Genomic DNA, 15,691 nt, shown 5'->3' on the forward strand with positions numbered 1-15,691 from the left:
CCATTAATGGTGATTTCTTCAACCAATTCCCATTCTATTACTTCTAGGTGATTCTACAATCTCAATTGGGTGTAATTAACATCATTCTCCATCACCCATATGATTATAACAATCTCAAGTCAACAATCCAAAACCTTACTATAGTTCGTGTAATTCGCTTTACTAAACCCATTTACTATTCACCCAAGAACTCATCAATTCACTATTATGAATGATTAGAGTGTAGAAGCATTACCTTTTTGACGTTCAATCCTCTTGAATTCGAGTTCTAGGGTTTCCACGCCCAACAATAATGTTTCACTCACAACTCTATCGATTAGAAGGGTTTACTCAAGTTAGAAAGAGATTAGGGACTTGAATTCAATCTAGAATCATGATAAAACATACCTTGTAGGGTTCTCGAGGCTTGGGACTTGTTCTCTCTGACTTTAGGGTAATTTTTCGTGACTAGGGGTGTTAGGAAAATAAACCCTACACTTAAATATAACTTAAAACGCGAACTCCCAACTTTTGACCCAAAACCCGACCTGTTATGCGATGGGCCCGCGCCGCACATGAAGCGCACGACCCTCTGCAGGTCAATATTCAGAGAGGGTGTTTTTGTGCTATTGGCCCGCGACGCGGGGTCATTGCACGCGCCCTCACATGCCCTGAAAAGCGACGTGTGTCGGTTCTGTGCAATGTTTGGTAAAATGGACATAACTTCTTGTACAAAGCTCTTTTTGGGCTCCACAATATACCATTGGAAATATATTTCAAAGGGCTACAACTTTCATGTTTTAAGTTTCCTCAAATTCCTAACAGATTTTCACGAAATTTGACTGGAAGACAGATGTATCGAAAACTTAGCCGATTCTATAGAATTTTAAGTGCCTTACTATTAGCCATATTTAGACGATCATATCTCCTTGCTCCGACCTCTGATTGGCCTGGTCCTTATGTCGTTAGAAAAGTATTTCTACGTACTACAACTTTCATTAAGGGTACTTTCCCAAATTCCTCACTAATCAACGAGTTATGACTGCCCGAAGTAGGCCTATCAACCATTTTCGTAAAACGTCCAACCCTTCAGTTTTTCCACTAGAGCTCTAATGATACGGGGTGTTACAATTTCCTCATGATCAGATTGATGATATCTTGAATTTTTTATCAGTATTGATAATATATATCGTCCCATGTCTTCGCCGGATACTCAATTAAGTGTTTGGCGAGATCCTTTGTTGCAGGCCTTCCATCGGGATGTAATACATGTCGGAATGCAATCCCATCCCATTTGTCTTTAATTTGCGGCAAGGTGTTGCGGTGTTTCAGGAAGCGATGAATAAATTCTTATATAGTTTCATCCCTCATTTGTTTGATGTTGAATATATCTTCCATTCTTTTCTCTGTTTTCCTTGCTCCAGTGTGTGTCTTCTTGAATTTATTTACCAAATCCGCAAAGGATTCAAGCAAATTTGGGGGCAAGCTTTCATACCAATCTAGCGCTCCTCCTATTAACACTTGACCAAACTGTTTAATCATAACAGACCGAGTCATCTTTGGCCCAAGATCACAGGCTCGAATAGCGGATGTATAGGCAGTGATGTGATCTTGAGGGCCGGTAGTTCCATCATATTTTTTGATTTTTGGTAATTTGAAACTTTCTGGAACGTTTTCCAAATCTGCAGAATCTTTCCATGGATGATATATGTAGTCACTATCGTCCTCTTTTTTTATAACGGGTAGTGCCCCAGGTATTTTACTGATTCTTTCCTCGTGCTTTTTGAATTTTTTCATATGCTCCTCGAACCGCTGCAATATTGGAACAGGTATAATTGGGTTGATATCAGCATCGCCATGACCCGTTGCCTCTGCTGTTACGCGGAGATCATAGGCATTGGTTGGCTCTCCGTTTAAGTTTCCTTGTTCAAGGGGTACTGGCCGACTTGAGCTAGAAATCCCGTTTAGTGGAGGTGGTTGCGAGGAATTATGTCGTATTTCAACCATCATTTGTTTCATCACCTCCGCCATCTCTCCTATTGGGTTGAAGCTTGATTTGGGTCCGCCATTGATGTGTTTCCTGTTGTCCCGTTAGTTGGGTCAACCAGTACCTCTTCATTGACATTTTTGTTTCCGTCAATGGGTGGTGTAGGTGTAGCTCCTGTCATATCTTAATGCAAAAACAGAAGAAAATACCAAAGTAATAACGCTTGCGTAAACGGAGATCAAACTACAAAGCCAATTGTAGAATTCCCACAGACGGCGCCAAACCGTTTGAGTCAAAATTCGTATTTTACCCAAATAGTTAAATTTGAATTTGTTCTAAGGTTAATCACAGTTGATAGTAATTTGATACAGATGTTAGAATTAACACATGCAAGTTATTTAAAGGTTAATAAAGAATGAGTAAATAAAAGGAAAAAGTAAACTTATGCCAATCATAGATGAACAACAGTGATGGATTTCTTCGTTCTCCAGAATGAATAAGAGTTTGATGATAAAAGAATAATGATAATGATAATAAGGAGTGAATAATCAATAATCGTCTATTTTTCGGTCTGTCTTGGCTGCCCAGATATACAAGTGAAAGTCCTATTTATAGGTATCTGGTCCTATCTGGTGCTCTTCCCGTTGTATGTATGTAACATCAATCATTAATTGCTGAATTAATGATTGTCATTTAATTCCTTAATTCTAGCTGTTAGAAACTGTTTTGCCGTTACTGTATTAATTATATTTAATGCGTAATCAAGAGGGTCTCGTTTTCCGATGATGCTCTCTTCATTGACCACATCGTCGGTATCAGCTACTTTTCCGCAAATGCTTTGCTCGGCATTACCATCTGATTTCTCTACATCATTGTATAAACTGACACGTGCCGACTAGATGTTGGTCCACGTGTTAGGTGCGATTTTTTACCCATACATGTTCGTCTATGAAGTCAAATTTCTCATGGATGCCTGGGTATATATTTAGTAAAGAGTTTAAGTTATAATATATTCAAATTATAATTTACGCGTAAAATATGAGATTTGTAATGATAAAATTGTATCAAAATCCTAAGAACATTCACCAAAACCCTTTCCCCCTTCTTTTAGAGAACGTGTACGAAAGTAAAATCAATTACATTGTACGCATAGAAGTAGAACATATGTGATCTATTCTAGTTTTATATTTGAAGGAGACTGGAATTTGCTGTTTCCCGATTTCTAAGCCTTTAATTATTTACAGATCATCTCATTGGTGGTTTTCGCTTGTATTTGTGTTTGACACCTCTTCCCAAAAAAAAAAAAAAAAAAAAAAGAACGCGACGGAGTCATCTTAATTTTTTTAATCAAGAATTTAGTACAGATTATTTGTGCTATATATTGTAATTATGCTCCTCCTAATTTGACTACGGGACGAGTAAAATTTTCGATATGACAACCAAAAAGAATTCCCAAATTTTGTGATAATTTTATTTGAAAAATTACATAGAGATATGAACCTCATGGTAAGAAACTTATTCGTAATCAATATTTACACCAAATCATATTCACTGAAACTTAATTATAAACCAGCTGAAACTTATTTTTTTTCTTTTTTCCCTCTTTTATCTCCTTGAAATTAAAATAGTACAAGTAATTTAATTTGCAGGTCAAACACCACAATAGGTTTTGAGAGCACATTCGAGCCTTCTGTTCTCTTCTTTGCTAAAGAAATGAAGATAATCAAGATGGTTGAATGACTTGAATTGTAAAGGGTGGTCCTCATCAACCAGCTCTTTTGGTGTTTCAACCATTACTGAATCTTCCATGAAAGAAAATTGTGCAATGGAGTATCTTGCTCCCTTCTCTTCCATCATCACTCTATGATGTGGAGATTTTATCCTATTGTTGCTCCATGCCTATATCCAAGAAATATCAAATATCAGTACATATCACTGATTGAAGGAAATTTAGTTTTATACATACACACACACACTAAATTTACACCAAAAATATTACACTATTGGTATACATTTATTTGTTGTATTAGGTTATTTATCTTATTTTTCAAACATATAATTATTTCGCAAATTATGAGTTGTTACTTGTAGTTATAACTAGTATTTGTTAGGAATCTTATCATTTTTAGCTAGCCGACTAAAAGAGTTTTCACTGTACATAATAGTTTGTAATTGTCATCGTTGTATACTCAATGCATAGCAAGTGTGAAATGTACAGACAATGATTATATGTACATTGTCTATACAATGGTATACGTTGATTATATATCGTATACTAATTAACCAACATTTGTAAATAAATAATTAAGACTCGGGTTATTTTTAGTTGTGGAATTTATTTGGCTGATCGTATGTAGTGCAAAACTTATTTTTAAATAATTAAACAGTTCTATACAATGGTATACGTTGATTATACATCGTATAATAATTAACCAACATTTGTAAATAAATAATTAAGACTCGGGTTATTTTTAGTTGTGGAATTTATTTGGCTGATCGTATGTAGTGCAAAACTTATTTTTAAATAATTAAACAGTTCTATACAATGGTATACGTTGATTATACATCGTATAATAATTAACCAACATTTGTAAATAAATAATTAAGACTCGGGTTATTTTTAGTTGTGGAATTTATTTGGCTGATCGTATGTAGTGCAAAACTTATTTTTAAATAATTAAACAGTGTATATTATAAAAGCACTTGTATACTATATATGTCTGTGTATAAAAGTTAAACTCGTAATTTATTAGCACGTCATGTATTTATCACTCCATTTATTTTATTTATGCGTCTTATTTTTCATTTTAGTTTATTTAAAAAGAATGTTACTTTCAAAGAGCTTAATATTATACAAGATTCAAAAATCTTTCTTACTGTCTTAATTAAACTCTGTATTCAATCAAACTAACACGTAGCTCAGTTGGTTGGTTACCTGACATCTTGTTGGTGAGGATTTGAATCCCCACGTTGTAATCCCCTCCCCCATTTTCCTAACTCCTGCCCCCTATGTAATAAGAAAATCAAACTAACATATATAAAATAAAACGGGATACCATGATTGCGTCGCCAGCCATGACGACAATGGAGGAAGGGGAAAGCTCAACACCGAACCACTGACCATCTTTCCCTTTGATCTCCAAACCATTAACTTGATTCTGATGAATTGTTGACATGAAGCTCTTGTCCGTATGAGCAACAAATCCCAGTTTTGCTTCTTGTTCTTGGGCTTCTTTATATTTCATTACTCTAGCTAGATAGTTCACTGATTTGACGTAAGAATCATAGTACTTCTCTACACCATAGCTCTCGAAAACCATTCTCACCACCATTTCTTCTAGTTCTGCTGCTGCTTTCGAGTATGCTAACAAAGCTTGACTAACAACATCAAGAAGACAAAAATAAATAAATAAATAAATAAATAAATAAATACATAAATAAATAAAGAAGAATAATGAATTAGGGTATGTTTGGTGTGGAGGAAAGTATTTTTTGGAAATCATTTTTTGACTTTCTCATGTTTTGCTGGATCAAAAGGTCTAGGAAACTATTTTCAAGGAAAATAAGTTCCTTAAAAATTAGGAAAATGCTTCTCTGTTAATAGTAGGAAAAACAAGTTTCATCAATGGTATTCCACATTGATCGTCTCTTATCTGTATACCATCCCCGCCTTGCCCCCACCCTACAACATCTCCACCACCCCCACCCCCACCCCATAATGTTTGTCAAGATTATATATAAATATTTTTGGGATAGAATTTTTCTATTTTTCGGGAACATTTTCGTGGAAGAAATTTTCCGTCATACCAAACGCCCCCTTAGTGCATTACGTTATGAATCAATCAACAGTGTCTCAATCTCAAACTAGTGGGGGAATCCGCAAAATCGAAATGACATAAAGAAAATAATACCTGCAAACATTGTTCCCGTTAGGCCACATGAAATTGGTGAAATTTTGGATGCCTTCGAGTGTATTGGCGTTATCAATGCCCATGCTCTCATAGAGAGGAATAAATGGGATTTGGCCAACATAACCATACAAAGGTTTGCTAGACTTATTTTGGACTTTAGTCTGAGTGGGAAGATCAAATAACTTTTCTAGTGATTGAAAAACATCATTATGGATCTTTAATGAAATTTGATCGTACAATGCTACAAAACAACCGTACTCTTCAAGAGCACAAACAGCTTCTTTACGTGTCTTGGACCATGAATTTGTGCCTGGTTCCAAGTTCTCCTTTGTGAAATCAATTATGGGAAGTTTGTGGGAAACAGTTAGAGAACCCATGGATTATACTACTCTTTTTGTAAATTTAATTGCTTGAAATTGATGTGTTATACTATTGTGAGAAACAACTTCAATTTTCCACCTCTCTTATATAATGGTTGTTAATGGACTCACAGACATATGATAATATTAATATTGGGCTGTCATAGCTTCAATTGTTGTTACGTTCTTGGAGGCTAATGATACAGAATATTCTGTATATTTTCAGGACCATAAGTACGGTGCAAAATTTATTTATGCGTGGTTCTTTTAATGAGTTCCTATATGACAAAGGTAGTGAATTTAGATTCAATTAAGTACAATTTTACCATGCTCGCTATCACTTGGAAGCAAGCTGTCTTGAAATATTTTCTTTTATTATCATGCAATCATGGTATTGGAGAAGCCATTAGTGGATGATTAAGGAAGACAAAGGAGCTAAGTTTTATTTTTCTTTTCTTGGGTTTTAAAGATGCGATTTCTTCTAGCGTTATAGCCTATAGGTAGTATAAAAGCTAGAGTAAATTACACCATAGGTCAAGTACGGTAGCAATGCTATCAAAATCGACCTATTTTTTTTTTTAAATCTTTCAAAAAATGACCCACTCCCTCCTCTTCCCTCTCTCTCTCTCTCCATCCTCCTCCCCACTCTCTCTTTTTTCGCTTCACCCCCATCCCAACGACGGCGCCGGCGGTCGGCACCATTGGAAAAGACAGAGAGAGAGAGAGTTCGTGGCCCTTCTCTCTCTCGCTCTCTCTCCTGCCCTCCTCCTCCTCCTCTCTCTCTACCGCGCTTCCTCTCTCTTTCTCTGACGACTACGATTTTTGGCGGCTCAGATCTGGGTGCCTCCTCCCAGTGATGGCTCATGTCTGATTAGAAATTACCTAGATCTAGATCTGTCATCTATCGAAAAACTCATCGAGGTGGTGGTGGAGCGGAGGTGACGACGGTGGGGTTCGCCGGAGGTAGTTGAGGTTGGCAATGGAGAAATGAGGGATATGGGTTGGGGTAGTGAAGGTATGATAGTATATAATATTGTAGATGGGTGCAGATGGGTGTATATGGGTATATGAGTGTATATGGGTGTATGGGTTATAATATTGTATATGGGTGTATATGTATATAGGCGTATAAATATGTATAAACCTTCAAACAACTATATACATAATGTACTTGTCTTTTATATATAAGTGTATAATATTGTATAACAATGTTTTTGGGTTAAAGCTTTGCAATGTGAGTTTTGAGCTTTTTTTGTAATGTAAGTAAGTAAACTGTATACTTATGAAATTTCCCCTAAAAGCTATTCACCGACAATATAATTATCTACTACAAGTATGGAATTGCAACCTGAAAAATAAAGTAAGCTACTAATTTTTCAATGTAAGTAAAACGTTCAATCACGGATTACATGGAAAAGGAAACAAAACTGAATCTGACAAAAGAATACAACAACATACCCGGTGTTGACAAAAGAATGAATCAAATAATTAAAGGCCCCTTGAGAAGTTCCTATTCATTTTTTTGCGCGGATTGTCCTTCAAAGGCGCTGGTATATAATTTTTGTTCCTCAAATTGTTGGTCTTTAATTTTTTTCCTTCGCTTAAAAAAGTGGCCGAAAATACTCTGAGGTTCTGGATTCGAACCTCCGCTCAGTAAAAAAAAAAACAATTTTCAAGGCAAAGCTTCGCGAAAATTTTGCCTTATAAGGCAGAATTTACTTTGCGAAATTTTACAAGGCAGATATTTTTTTATTACTCTGCTAGAATTCTATAAAAGTTGGGTCAGGCCTAACTTTTGCACGAATAGGCCTAATTTTGCTACGAAATTCCGCCTTGCAATTTTGTTTTATTTTTTGTTTGAGTCGAGGTTTGAACCCAGAACCTCGGGATATTTTAGGCGAAGGGCAAAAATTCAAGACCAGCAATTTGGGGGACAAAAATTAAAGACCACCCCCGAATAAGGGCAATCGTGAAAATTGTCCGTTCATATTTTTGATGAGCCCCGCACTTTTCTAACCAAAAAAAAAAAATTGGAACCAAACTAGGCTTCACGCACAGATTATGTGCATGAAAGGGGTATTTTATTTTTTTTATTTTTTTAAGCTATCAAAAATCACGTTTTTTTCATACTTTGGGCAAAGATTAGTTATGTTTTAAAACCCCGAAATATCAATATTTTATATAGAACTTAATATATTTTTTTGCGTACAATAACGTCGACTCATTACATCAAGTATACCTAAACGTTTGGATCGTCGTTTTAGGGGTTGTAGAGTGCCCCGAAGTAAGTTTTGTTTGCTAGGAAACTTGACATCGCGTAAATCGGACATCCGAGCACAAAGTTATGACCATTAAAGTTTCAACAATTTACAACTAGTTTTCTACCTATGCTCCGGTCCTTATTTTTTATTTACGTGAGTGAAGAGGCATATGTATACTTGATGTAATGAGCCGATATTATTGTACACTAAAAAAAATATTAAGTTCTATATAAAATATTTATATTCCAACGTTTTGAAACGTGACTAATCTTCGGACAAAGTATGAAAAAAAAAATTAAAGATAACAAGTTTCCAAACTTACTTCGAGGCACTTTACAACCCCTAAAACGACGATCCCAACATATATGTATACTTGATGTAATGAGCCGACATTATTTTACGCTAAAAAAAATATGAAGTTCTATATAAAATATTTATATTCCGGTGTTTTGCAACGTGACTAATCTTCGGTCAAAGTACTGAAAAAAGCTTAATTTTGAGTTTGATTTCCAAAAAATAAAGTTTCCAAGCAAACAAAACTTACTTCGGGGCACTCTACAACCCCTAAAATGACGATCCAAACGTTTAGGTATACTTGATGTAATGAGCTGACGTCATTGTACGCAAAAAAATATATTAAGTTCTATATAAAATATTGATATTTCGGGGTTTTGAAACATAACTAATTTTTGCCCAAAGTATGAAAAAAAAAACGTGATTTTTGATAGCTTAAAAAAAGAAAAGAAAAATAAAATACCCCTTTCACGCACAAAATCTGTGCGTGAAAGGACCAAACTTAAAAAAGTTACAGTTTGGTCCTTTCACGCACAGATTCTATGCGTGAAGCCTAATTTGATTCTTTTTGTTTTTTTTAATGGGTTAGTTTGATTTCAAAGTTTTTTTTTTTTTGGGGTTACAAAAGTGTCGGGTCCTATTTTTGATAGGAGTATCTAGACTGAATATAGAATAAGGAACTATTTCTCGACCAGATAGTAATTCAGTGTATCCATTGAAGTGGAGGCCATAGTGGTAGCCACTGCCGAAACTAGAAAAATCGTCCCACATCAAATATTACTGAAGAAGCGAGCAGCTGGTAGTCGTATATAAGGAGCTCAAGCGCCTCAATATAACTCACACAGCCACGCAATGAGCACATAGCGAACTATTCTTTCGCCTTTTACTAAAGAATACCGTGTGCGCGTTGCATATAGTGGCATACGCTAATTTTTGGAGGGATTCCTTCAATGGAAACCCCAACAATACTAGTTTTAACTTTTCAATAAATTTAACTAAAATGGGTAAACTAAAGCCAGAGCTTCTCCACTAATACAACGATCAAAGACAATATTAATCCAAGAGATTCACTAATGAATATAAACATGATTGCTGTTCCTTAACTCTGCCATATTATGCCACAATTTTATTTAAATATAGAAGTAGAAACTACAAAATTTGATAAAGAATGAGCTGTTTTTTGCTCTAGGCAGTCTAAAATGGTCTTTTATTTTTATTGCCTATCCCCTCAATCAAAGCTTTTCCTTTTGGAAAATTTCAAGTTACGGTTGGTAATTGCAGGAGTCAACATGAACACTGGGTCTTTGTTTTTTTGACAAAATCAAGTGAGCTACACCTATATTTGCAACGTTAGTTTTAACTCCAAAGAGCCTCATTTTCTTAGTTGAACCAAAGGTGCTCCACTTTGTGTTATTAAAAGATGCTCAAGGGTATTTTTAAGCTATAAAAATTAACCTACTCTTAAACACAAGCGACAATTTTTTAGTTTCAAACTCTGGCTATAGTTTACCAATTTATTTTTTCACTATTGAGTCGTTTGGACATGATTTGAAATCATGATGATTTGAAATTGAGTTTTGTTTGGACATGAAATTTGAATTTCTTAAGTTTTATTTTTTCTCATAGACATAAAAACAGTAAAATTGAACATGAGTTGTATAAGTAGGCATTTGGACATGCGATTGCATCTCATGAGATGAAATTCTAAATCATCCAAAAAGGCATGATTTGGGATATCAAATCATGATTTCAAAATTTTTAAATGTAAAACTTGACCCATAAGTTTATATTTTGTAAACATAGATCCATAAGTTGGTAGATATATTTACCAATCATGTTTACCAACTATTTATATCAAATATTAAAAGATCTACAAGTTGGTAGTATATTTATAACAAATTTACTATTACCAAACATGTGGAGGATTATATTAAAGAGTAGTTACACTACAACTCGTGTTCAATTTTCCATTTTATTAAACTAAAGTTTGATCAATTGATGTTGTATTTTTTAGAAAGGTCTTCTAGTAGCGTATTAATTTTGTTATGAACTATGACTTGCTCATTTGGTAAGATTGTATAAGAATTGGGAAAGTTTTTATGGTTTTCACAACTTGTGGGGTTTTTTTATGTCTATAAGAAAAAATACAACTTAAGAAATCTAAATTGCATATCCAAACATGATTTCAAATCATGTCCAAACGACTCCTAAGTAAATGCATTTGATAAATGGTTAGTAAGAGTAAATTTGTCATAAATATACTACCAACTTGTACATCTTCTAATATTTGATATAAAAGGTCGGTAACAAGGTTGGTAAATATATCTACCAACTTATAGGTCTTTTTTTTACAAAATATAAACTTGTGTGTCAAGTTTTACATTTGAAATCATGATTTGGAATCCCAAATCATCCTTTTTTGGAGAATTTAGATTTGCAATCATGACATGAAGTTGAAACTGAAATTTTGTGCAAATAGTTTAAACAAGTATTGATTTGAAATCAAAATATGAAATCATGATTTCATATCGCATGGCCAAACGCCTACAATTTGCAGGATTATCCTTCACTGGCGGTGGTTTTTAATTTTTGTCCCCTAAATTGGCGGTCTTTAAATTTTGCTCTCTGCCTTTGGGCCTTAAGGCATGCAAATTCTGGCTTAAGGTTCAAATTCTGCCTTAGAATTTGCATGGCCAGTTTGCAAAAGGCAGAAGCAGAATTTGCAAAGACAGAGGCTAAAATTAAAGACCACTAATTTGAGGGCCAAAACTTAAAGACCACCAATTTGAAGGTCAAAAATTAAATACCACCCCAAATGAGCACAATCTGCGCACAAAAAAAAAAAAGAAGCTAAAAATGGACTGGACCTTACTAATAACAGCAAATTGGGCCACTTTCTGCCAACTTGTTACTGGGCTGCCAATTCTCTACCGGCCTTTTGCGCGGATTGCCCTTCTTTTGGGGTGGTCTTTAAATTTTGCCCCTCATATTTGCGGTCTTTAAATTATACCCCTCATATTGCTGATCTTTAATTTTTTTCCCTTCTCATTGCAACCCTGAGCGTTCACGCAGAAATCATGAGGTTCTGGGTTCGAACCCCTGCTCAAACATGAATTAAAAAAAAATTGCAAGGCAAGGTTTGAGTCGCGTGTATGTCGAACTCGACATACACTTGTTAAGGAATTACCAAAGTTATGTCGGATCCGGCATACTCATGCCTTATGGGCAGACTTCGCATAAGTATGCCGGGTCCGACATAACTTTGGTAATTCCTTAACAAGTTTATGCCAGTAGGGGCATAGTTATGGGCAAACTTTTAATGAGCAAACTTTTAGTTAAGCCTTAACTAAAAGTCTTGTCCTAGTTATGCCTTATGGGACAGACTTTTAGTTAAGGCACAACTAAAAGTATGCCCCATAAGGCATAACTAAAAAGTATGCCCATAAGGCGAAACTTTTCCTTAAGGCAAAACTAAAAAAATTTAAGGAAAAGTTATGTCTTATGGGGCATACTTTTAGTTACGCCTTAACTAAAAGTTTGCCCCATAAGGCATAACTAGGAAAAGACTTTTAGTTAAGGCTTAACTAAAATTTTGCACATTAAAATTTTGCCGAACCCGGCATAAACTTGTGAAGGAATTACCAAAGTTATGTCGGACCCGGCATACTTATGCCAAGTCTGCCCATAGGGCATAAGTATGCCGGATCCGACATAACTTTGGTAATTCCTTAACAAGTGTATGTCGGTGGGGGCATAGCGAAATTTAAAATCTATCTTACGATTTTCTTTTTAAATTTTGACTGAGTGGGGATTCGTACCTGGAACCCATGAGTTTTCGCCGAAGGGCAAAATTTAAACATTTCAGGGAAAATTTTAAAGACCAGCCCAAAAGAATGTGGAAATGGCCCAAATAAGAAGGTAGTGACCCGATCCAACACGACACATGGTCTTCTTTTCTCTCTCCATTGATTCGTCCTAATCAGTCGATTGAGATCAGGATTCATTTTTGTGTGGAAACTAATCAAGAATGGCGGGTCACTCGAGTTCATGGTCGCGAGCGTTGGTACAGATCTCTCCCTACACATTCTCCGCTATCGGAATTGCCATTGCCATCGGTGTTTCTGTGCTTGGTGCTGCCTGGTAATCTCCTTAATTACTCCCTAGGGTTTTGTATTTATCTAATGACTTACCTCTCTTCTCTTGGATTTTAGGGGAATATATATAACTGGAAGTAGTTTGATTGGTGCTGCCATCAAAGCTCCCAGGATTACATCCAAGAATCTCATTAGGTAAATTTACTTCTCCTTTTCCATTTTTATTTACTTTAACGCGAATTTATAAGGGCTAATATCAATGGGGACACGTAGGGTTAGGAAAAAAAGGGTCCTAGCATTAAATTCTGTATTGTTAATACTAGTATATTTGGTTATGCATCACTAGTAAAAATATTTGGTTTGTGGTGTATAAGAGCATAACTTGCTGGAGTTTATGTATTTCCTTTTTGTTTGCCATAGAATGGAATATAAATATGTTTGTTAGGCTATAAGCAATATTAGGATGAAGCTAATTATTGACTTTGGTCTCAATCTTTGTATAATAATCCCTTTATTATAATTCATCGCTAACAATTTATGGTTCTTTTTAAGTGGATAACTATTGTGTATAACTAGTTCGTGAAACCAAACAACCCCTTGAAGAATTTTAAGCCGATGTCATTATGTGCGTTAAAGTGTATAACATAGATTGATATTTAACTTCAAAGTCAGAGGAATTTGTCTTAGAAGTATTGCTTGTGCGAGATGAGAAGTTGAGTTAAACTTAGGGAGACCAAATTTTCTAAGAACGTGTTGTTTTACCTTACTCTTTACTTGCAGAGGTGCAGGTTATGTTTTTGTTCTGATGGTAGTTTGGCCCCGTACTGTGAGCTTAATTACTCAGTTTTCTTTATCATTATTGTCGCTCTTCAAGAGTGGTAATTCTACATCTGAGCTTCATTTGGTCAACTATCCCATTATACTGTCTGCCTTTTTCATGAACTTGTGTCTCAATCTTGTCCTGCCTCGAATCTTGATAAGGCATCTATTAAAGTTGTACATATGAAATGTTGAAACAGTGTGCCTTGATGAGAGAGTAGAGGTATATGGATCTGGGTAGCGGGACGATTATGGTCCTTGATATGCTTGTCTACTATTTGTAGACAAGTGTGAAATGGACCTTGGGGCTTGGACTGATAAGAAAATGAACCCGGGCCTAACTCAACCCTAAAAACTAGCTTATAACCATATAAAGAAAACATCCCATCCTTAAAGAGCCCATGTGGGAACTCATCAACCTCCCAACTAGAGCGTGGATAATATAAGCTAGGGGCCCAACATCAGAATGAGATGGATGTGGCTCTGATATCATGATTAAAAAGTGGCCCTTGGGCTGATAAGAAAATGGACTTGGCCAAAGAGCCTGTTTGGATGGGCTTAAAAAAAGCAGCTTATAAGCTGAAAATAACTTATAAGCCAAAAAAAAATAAGTTGGGGTAGCCCAACTTATTTTTTTGGCTTATAAGCTGCTTTAGAGTAGCCCAATTTTTTTTTTTTTTTTTTTTAGCTTATAAGTTGTTTTCAGATTATAAGCTGCTTTAGATAAGCTAAGCCAAACGGGCCCAATTATTCTTTTGGGCTTATTTTAAGCATAAAATGGCTTATAAGCTGGCCAGCCAAACACTCAAAAAAGCTGAAAACAGCTTATAAGCTGTTTTCAACAACTTATAAGCCAATCCAAATGGGCTCTAACTCAACCCCAGAGTTAGCTCATGAGGTGAGGATTTTCCAAAATATAAAAAGATCATCCCATCCATAAAGAGCCGATATGGAAACTCAACAGAGTCAAAGGCTCATAGTCTACTGGATATGCATAATGTTACTTATTATTGATGATTCGAATCTTTAGTTTGTTCCCAGTCCTTTGTATTTGTGCAATGACTTATAAATTTTGTTTGTCAGTGTAATTTTTTGTGAAGCGGTTGCTATATATGGTGTTATTGTGGCCATCATTCTTCAAACAAAGCTCGAGAGTGTTCCTACCTCTCAGATTTATGCACCAGAATCTATGAGAGCTGGATATGCAATTTTTGCTTCTGGAATCATTGTGGGCTTTGCCAATCTTGTCTGTGGGTGAGTCTGAAATATACTTTTTCTAGCACATGGATTTCTACTTTGTGGTGTCAAGTTCAAAGCAATATGTTTCTGTCCTTTAATTATTGTTGCTTCTTTTATTTCTTTACAAAGGTTGTGCGTTGGAATAATCGGAAGCAGCTGTGCCTTATCCGATGCACAGAACTCCACGCTTTTTGTTAAGATCCTTGTAATCGAGATTTTTGGTAGCGCACTTGGGCTGTTCGGTGTTATTGTGGGAATTATTATGTCAGCTCAAGCATCTTGGCCATCCAAGGCTGCATAAGTCTGCGCATGATGTGCTTGTTATTATTTTTATAACAAACACATAAATCTTGGCCATCCAAGTCTGCATAAGTCTTTGCATTATGTGCTTGTTGTCAATGTTCAAATTATATTGTATTATGTATTATATGCGTCTGCACGAGTCCTCATTTTGTCCCTTTCTTCTTTTTGGCCTTTCGCAGTGCATTTTGATGTGCAATTACTTTGTCAACTACTTTTGTTAGTCTGTTCATTGATGTAATTTTTCTTAATAAAGCTATTGAATACTAGTTCTTCTACTCTGTTTCAAAAATTGTGCTATTGAATACTATTTCAATTTGTATTGATGGACCCCATCTGTAGCATTTCACAATACATTGGTAAATAGATTTTGATCCTCTAGCATGCCTGATTTCGGCATCCAACTAAGGCTAAATCTTACTATTTGTTTGATTGCCACTGATTTAGA

At 35.4% G+C, this 15,691-nt stretch overlaps 2 protein-coding genes and 1 non-coding gene across 3 annotated transcripts; 2 read left to right on the forward strand and 1 right to left on the reverse strand.

Annotated features, from left to right (window-relative positions):
* Positions 1-3,400: 3,400 nt before the first annotated feature.
* Positions 3,401-6,328, reverse strand: LOC132620957 (probable 2-oxoglutarate-dependent dioxygenase AOP1). The gene is made up of 3 exons (XM_060335189.1): positions 5,878-6,328; positions 5,023-5,344; positions 3,401-3,865 (listed from the first exon to the last, which is right to left on the reverse strand). Exons 1-3 carry the CDS (start codon positions 6,252-6,254, stop codon positions 3,617-3,619), a joined length of 948 nt encoding a protein of 315 aa, XP_060191172.1. The 5' UTR covers positions 6,255-6,328; the 3' UTR covers positions 3,401-3,616.
* Positions 6,329-9,634: 3,306 nt separating this feature from the next.
* On the forward strand, positions 9,635-9,751 carry LOC132618440 (U5 spliceosomal RNA). Its single transcript, XR_009574103.1, has one exon. It is a non-coding gene; the product is annotated as a U5 spliceosomal RNA (small nuclear RNA).
* A 2,987-nt stretch (positions 9,752-12,738) lies between these two features.
* Positions 12,739-15,521, forward strand: LOC132598558 (V-type proton ATPase subunit c''1). The gene is made up of 4 exons (XM_060311505.1): positions 12,739-12,931; positions 13,003-13,080; positions 14,788-14,958; positions 15,073-15,521. The coding sequence occupies exons 1-4, from the start codon at positions 12,819-12,821 to the stop codon at positions 15,242-15,244; spliced, it is 534 nt and encodes a 177-aa protein (XP_060167488.1). The 5' UTR covers positions 12,739-12,818; the 3' UTR covers positions 15,245-15,521.
* Positions 15,522-15,691: the final 170 nt, after the last annotated feature.

This window comes from Lycium barbarum, chromosome 1, assembly GCF_019175385.1.
Source record: "Lycium barbarum isolate Lr01 chromosome 1, ASM1917538v2, whole genome shotgun sequence".
Taxonomy (NCBI): Eukaryota; Viridiplantae; Streptophyta; class Magnoliopsida; order Solanales; family Solanaceae; genus Lycium; species Lycium barbarum.

Excerpts from the sequence above, each read along its gene's own strand:
- LOC132620957 (XM_060335189.1), bottom strand. The coding sequence starts at position 6,254 with ATGGGTTCTCTAACTGTTTCCCACAAACTTCCCATAATTGATTTCACA. Across the intron at positions 5,345-5,877 it reads AACGGGAACAATGTTTGCAG|TCAAGCTTTGTTAGCATACT; the intron begins GTATTATTTTCT and ends TGATGTTGTTAG. Across the intron at positions 3,866-5,022 it reads TGGCTGGCGACGCAATCATG|GCATGGAGCAACAATAGGAT; the intron begins GTATCCCGTTTT and ends TCTTGGATATAG.
- LOC132598558 (XM_060311505.1), top strand. The coding sequence starts at position 12,819 with ATGGCGGGTCACTCGAGTTCATGGTCGCGAGCGTTGGTACAGATCTCT. Across the intron at positions 12,932-13,002 it reads TCTGTGCTTGGTGCTGCCTG|GGGAATATATATAACTGGAA; the intron begins GTAATCTCCTTA and ends CTTGGATTTTAG. Across the intron at positions 14,959-15,072 it reads TTTGCCAATCTTGTCTGTGG|GTTGTGCGTTGGAATAATCG; the intron begins GTGAGTCTGAAA and ends TTCTTTACAAAG.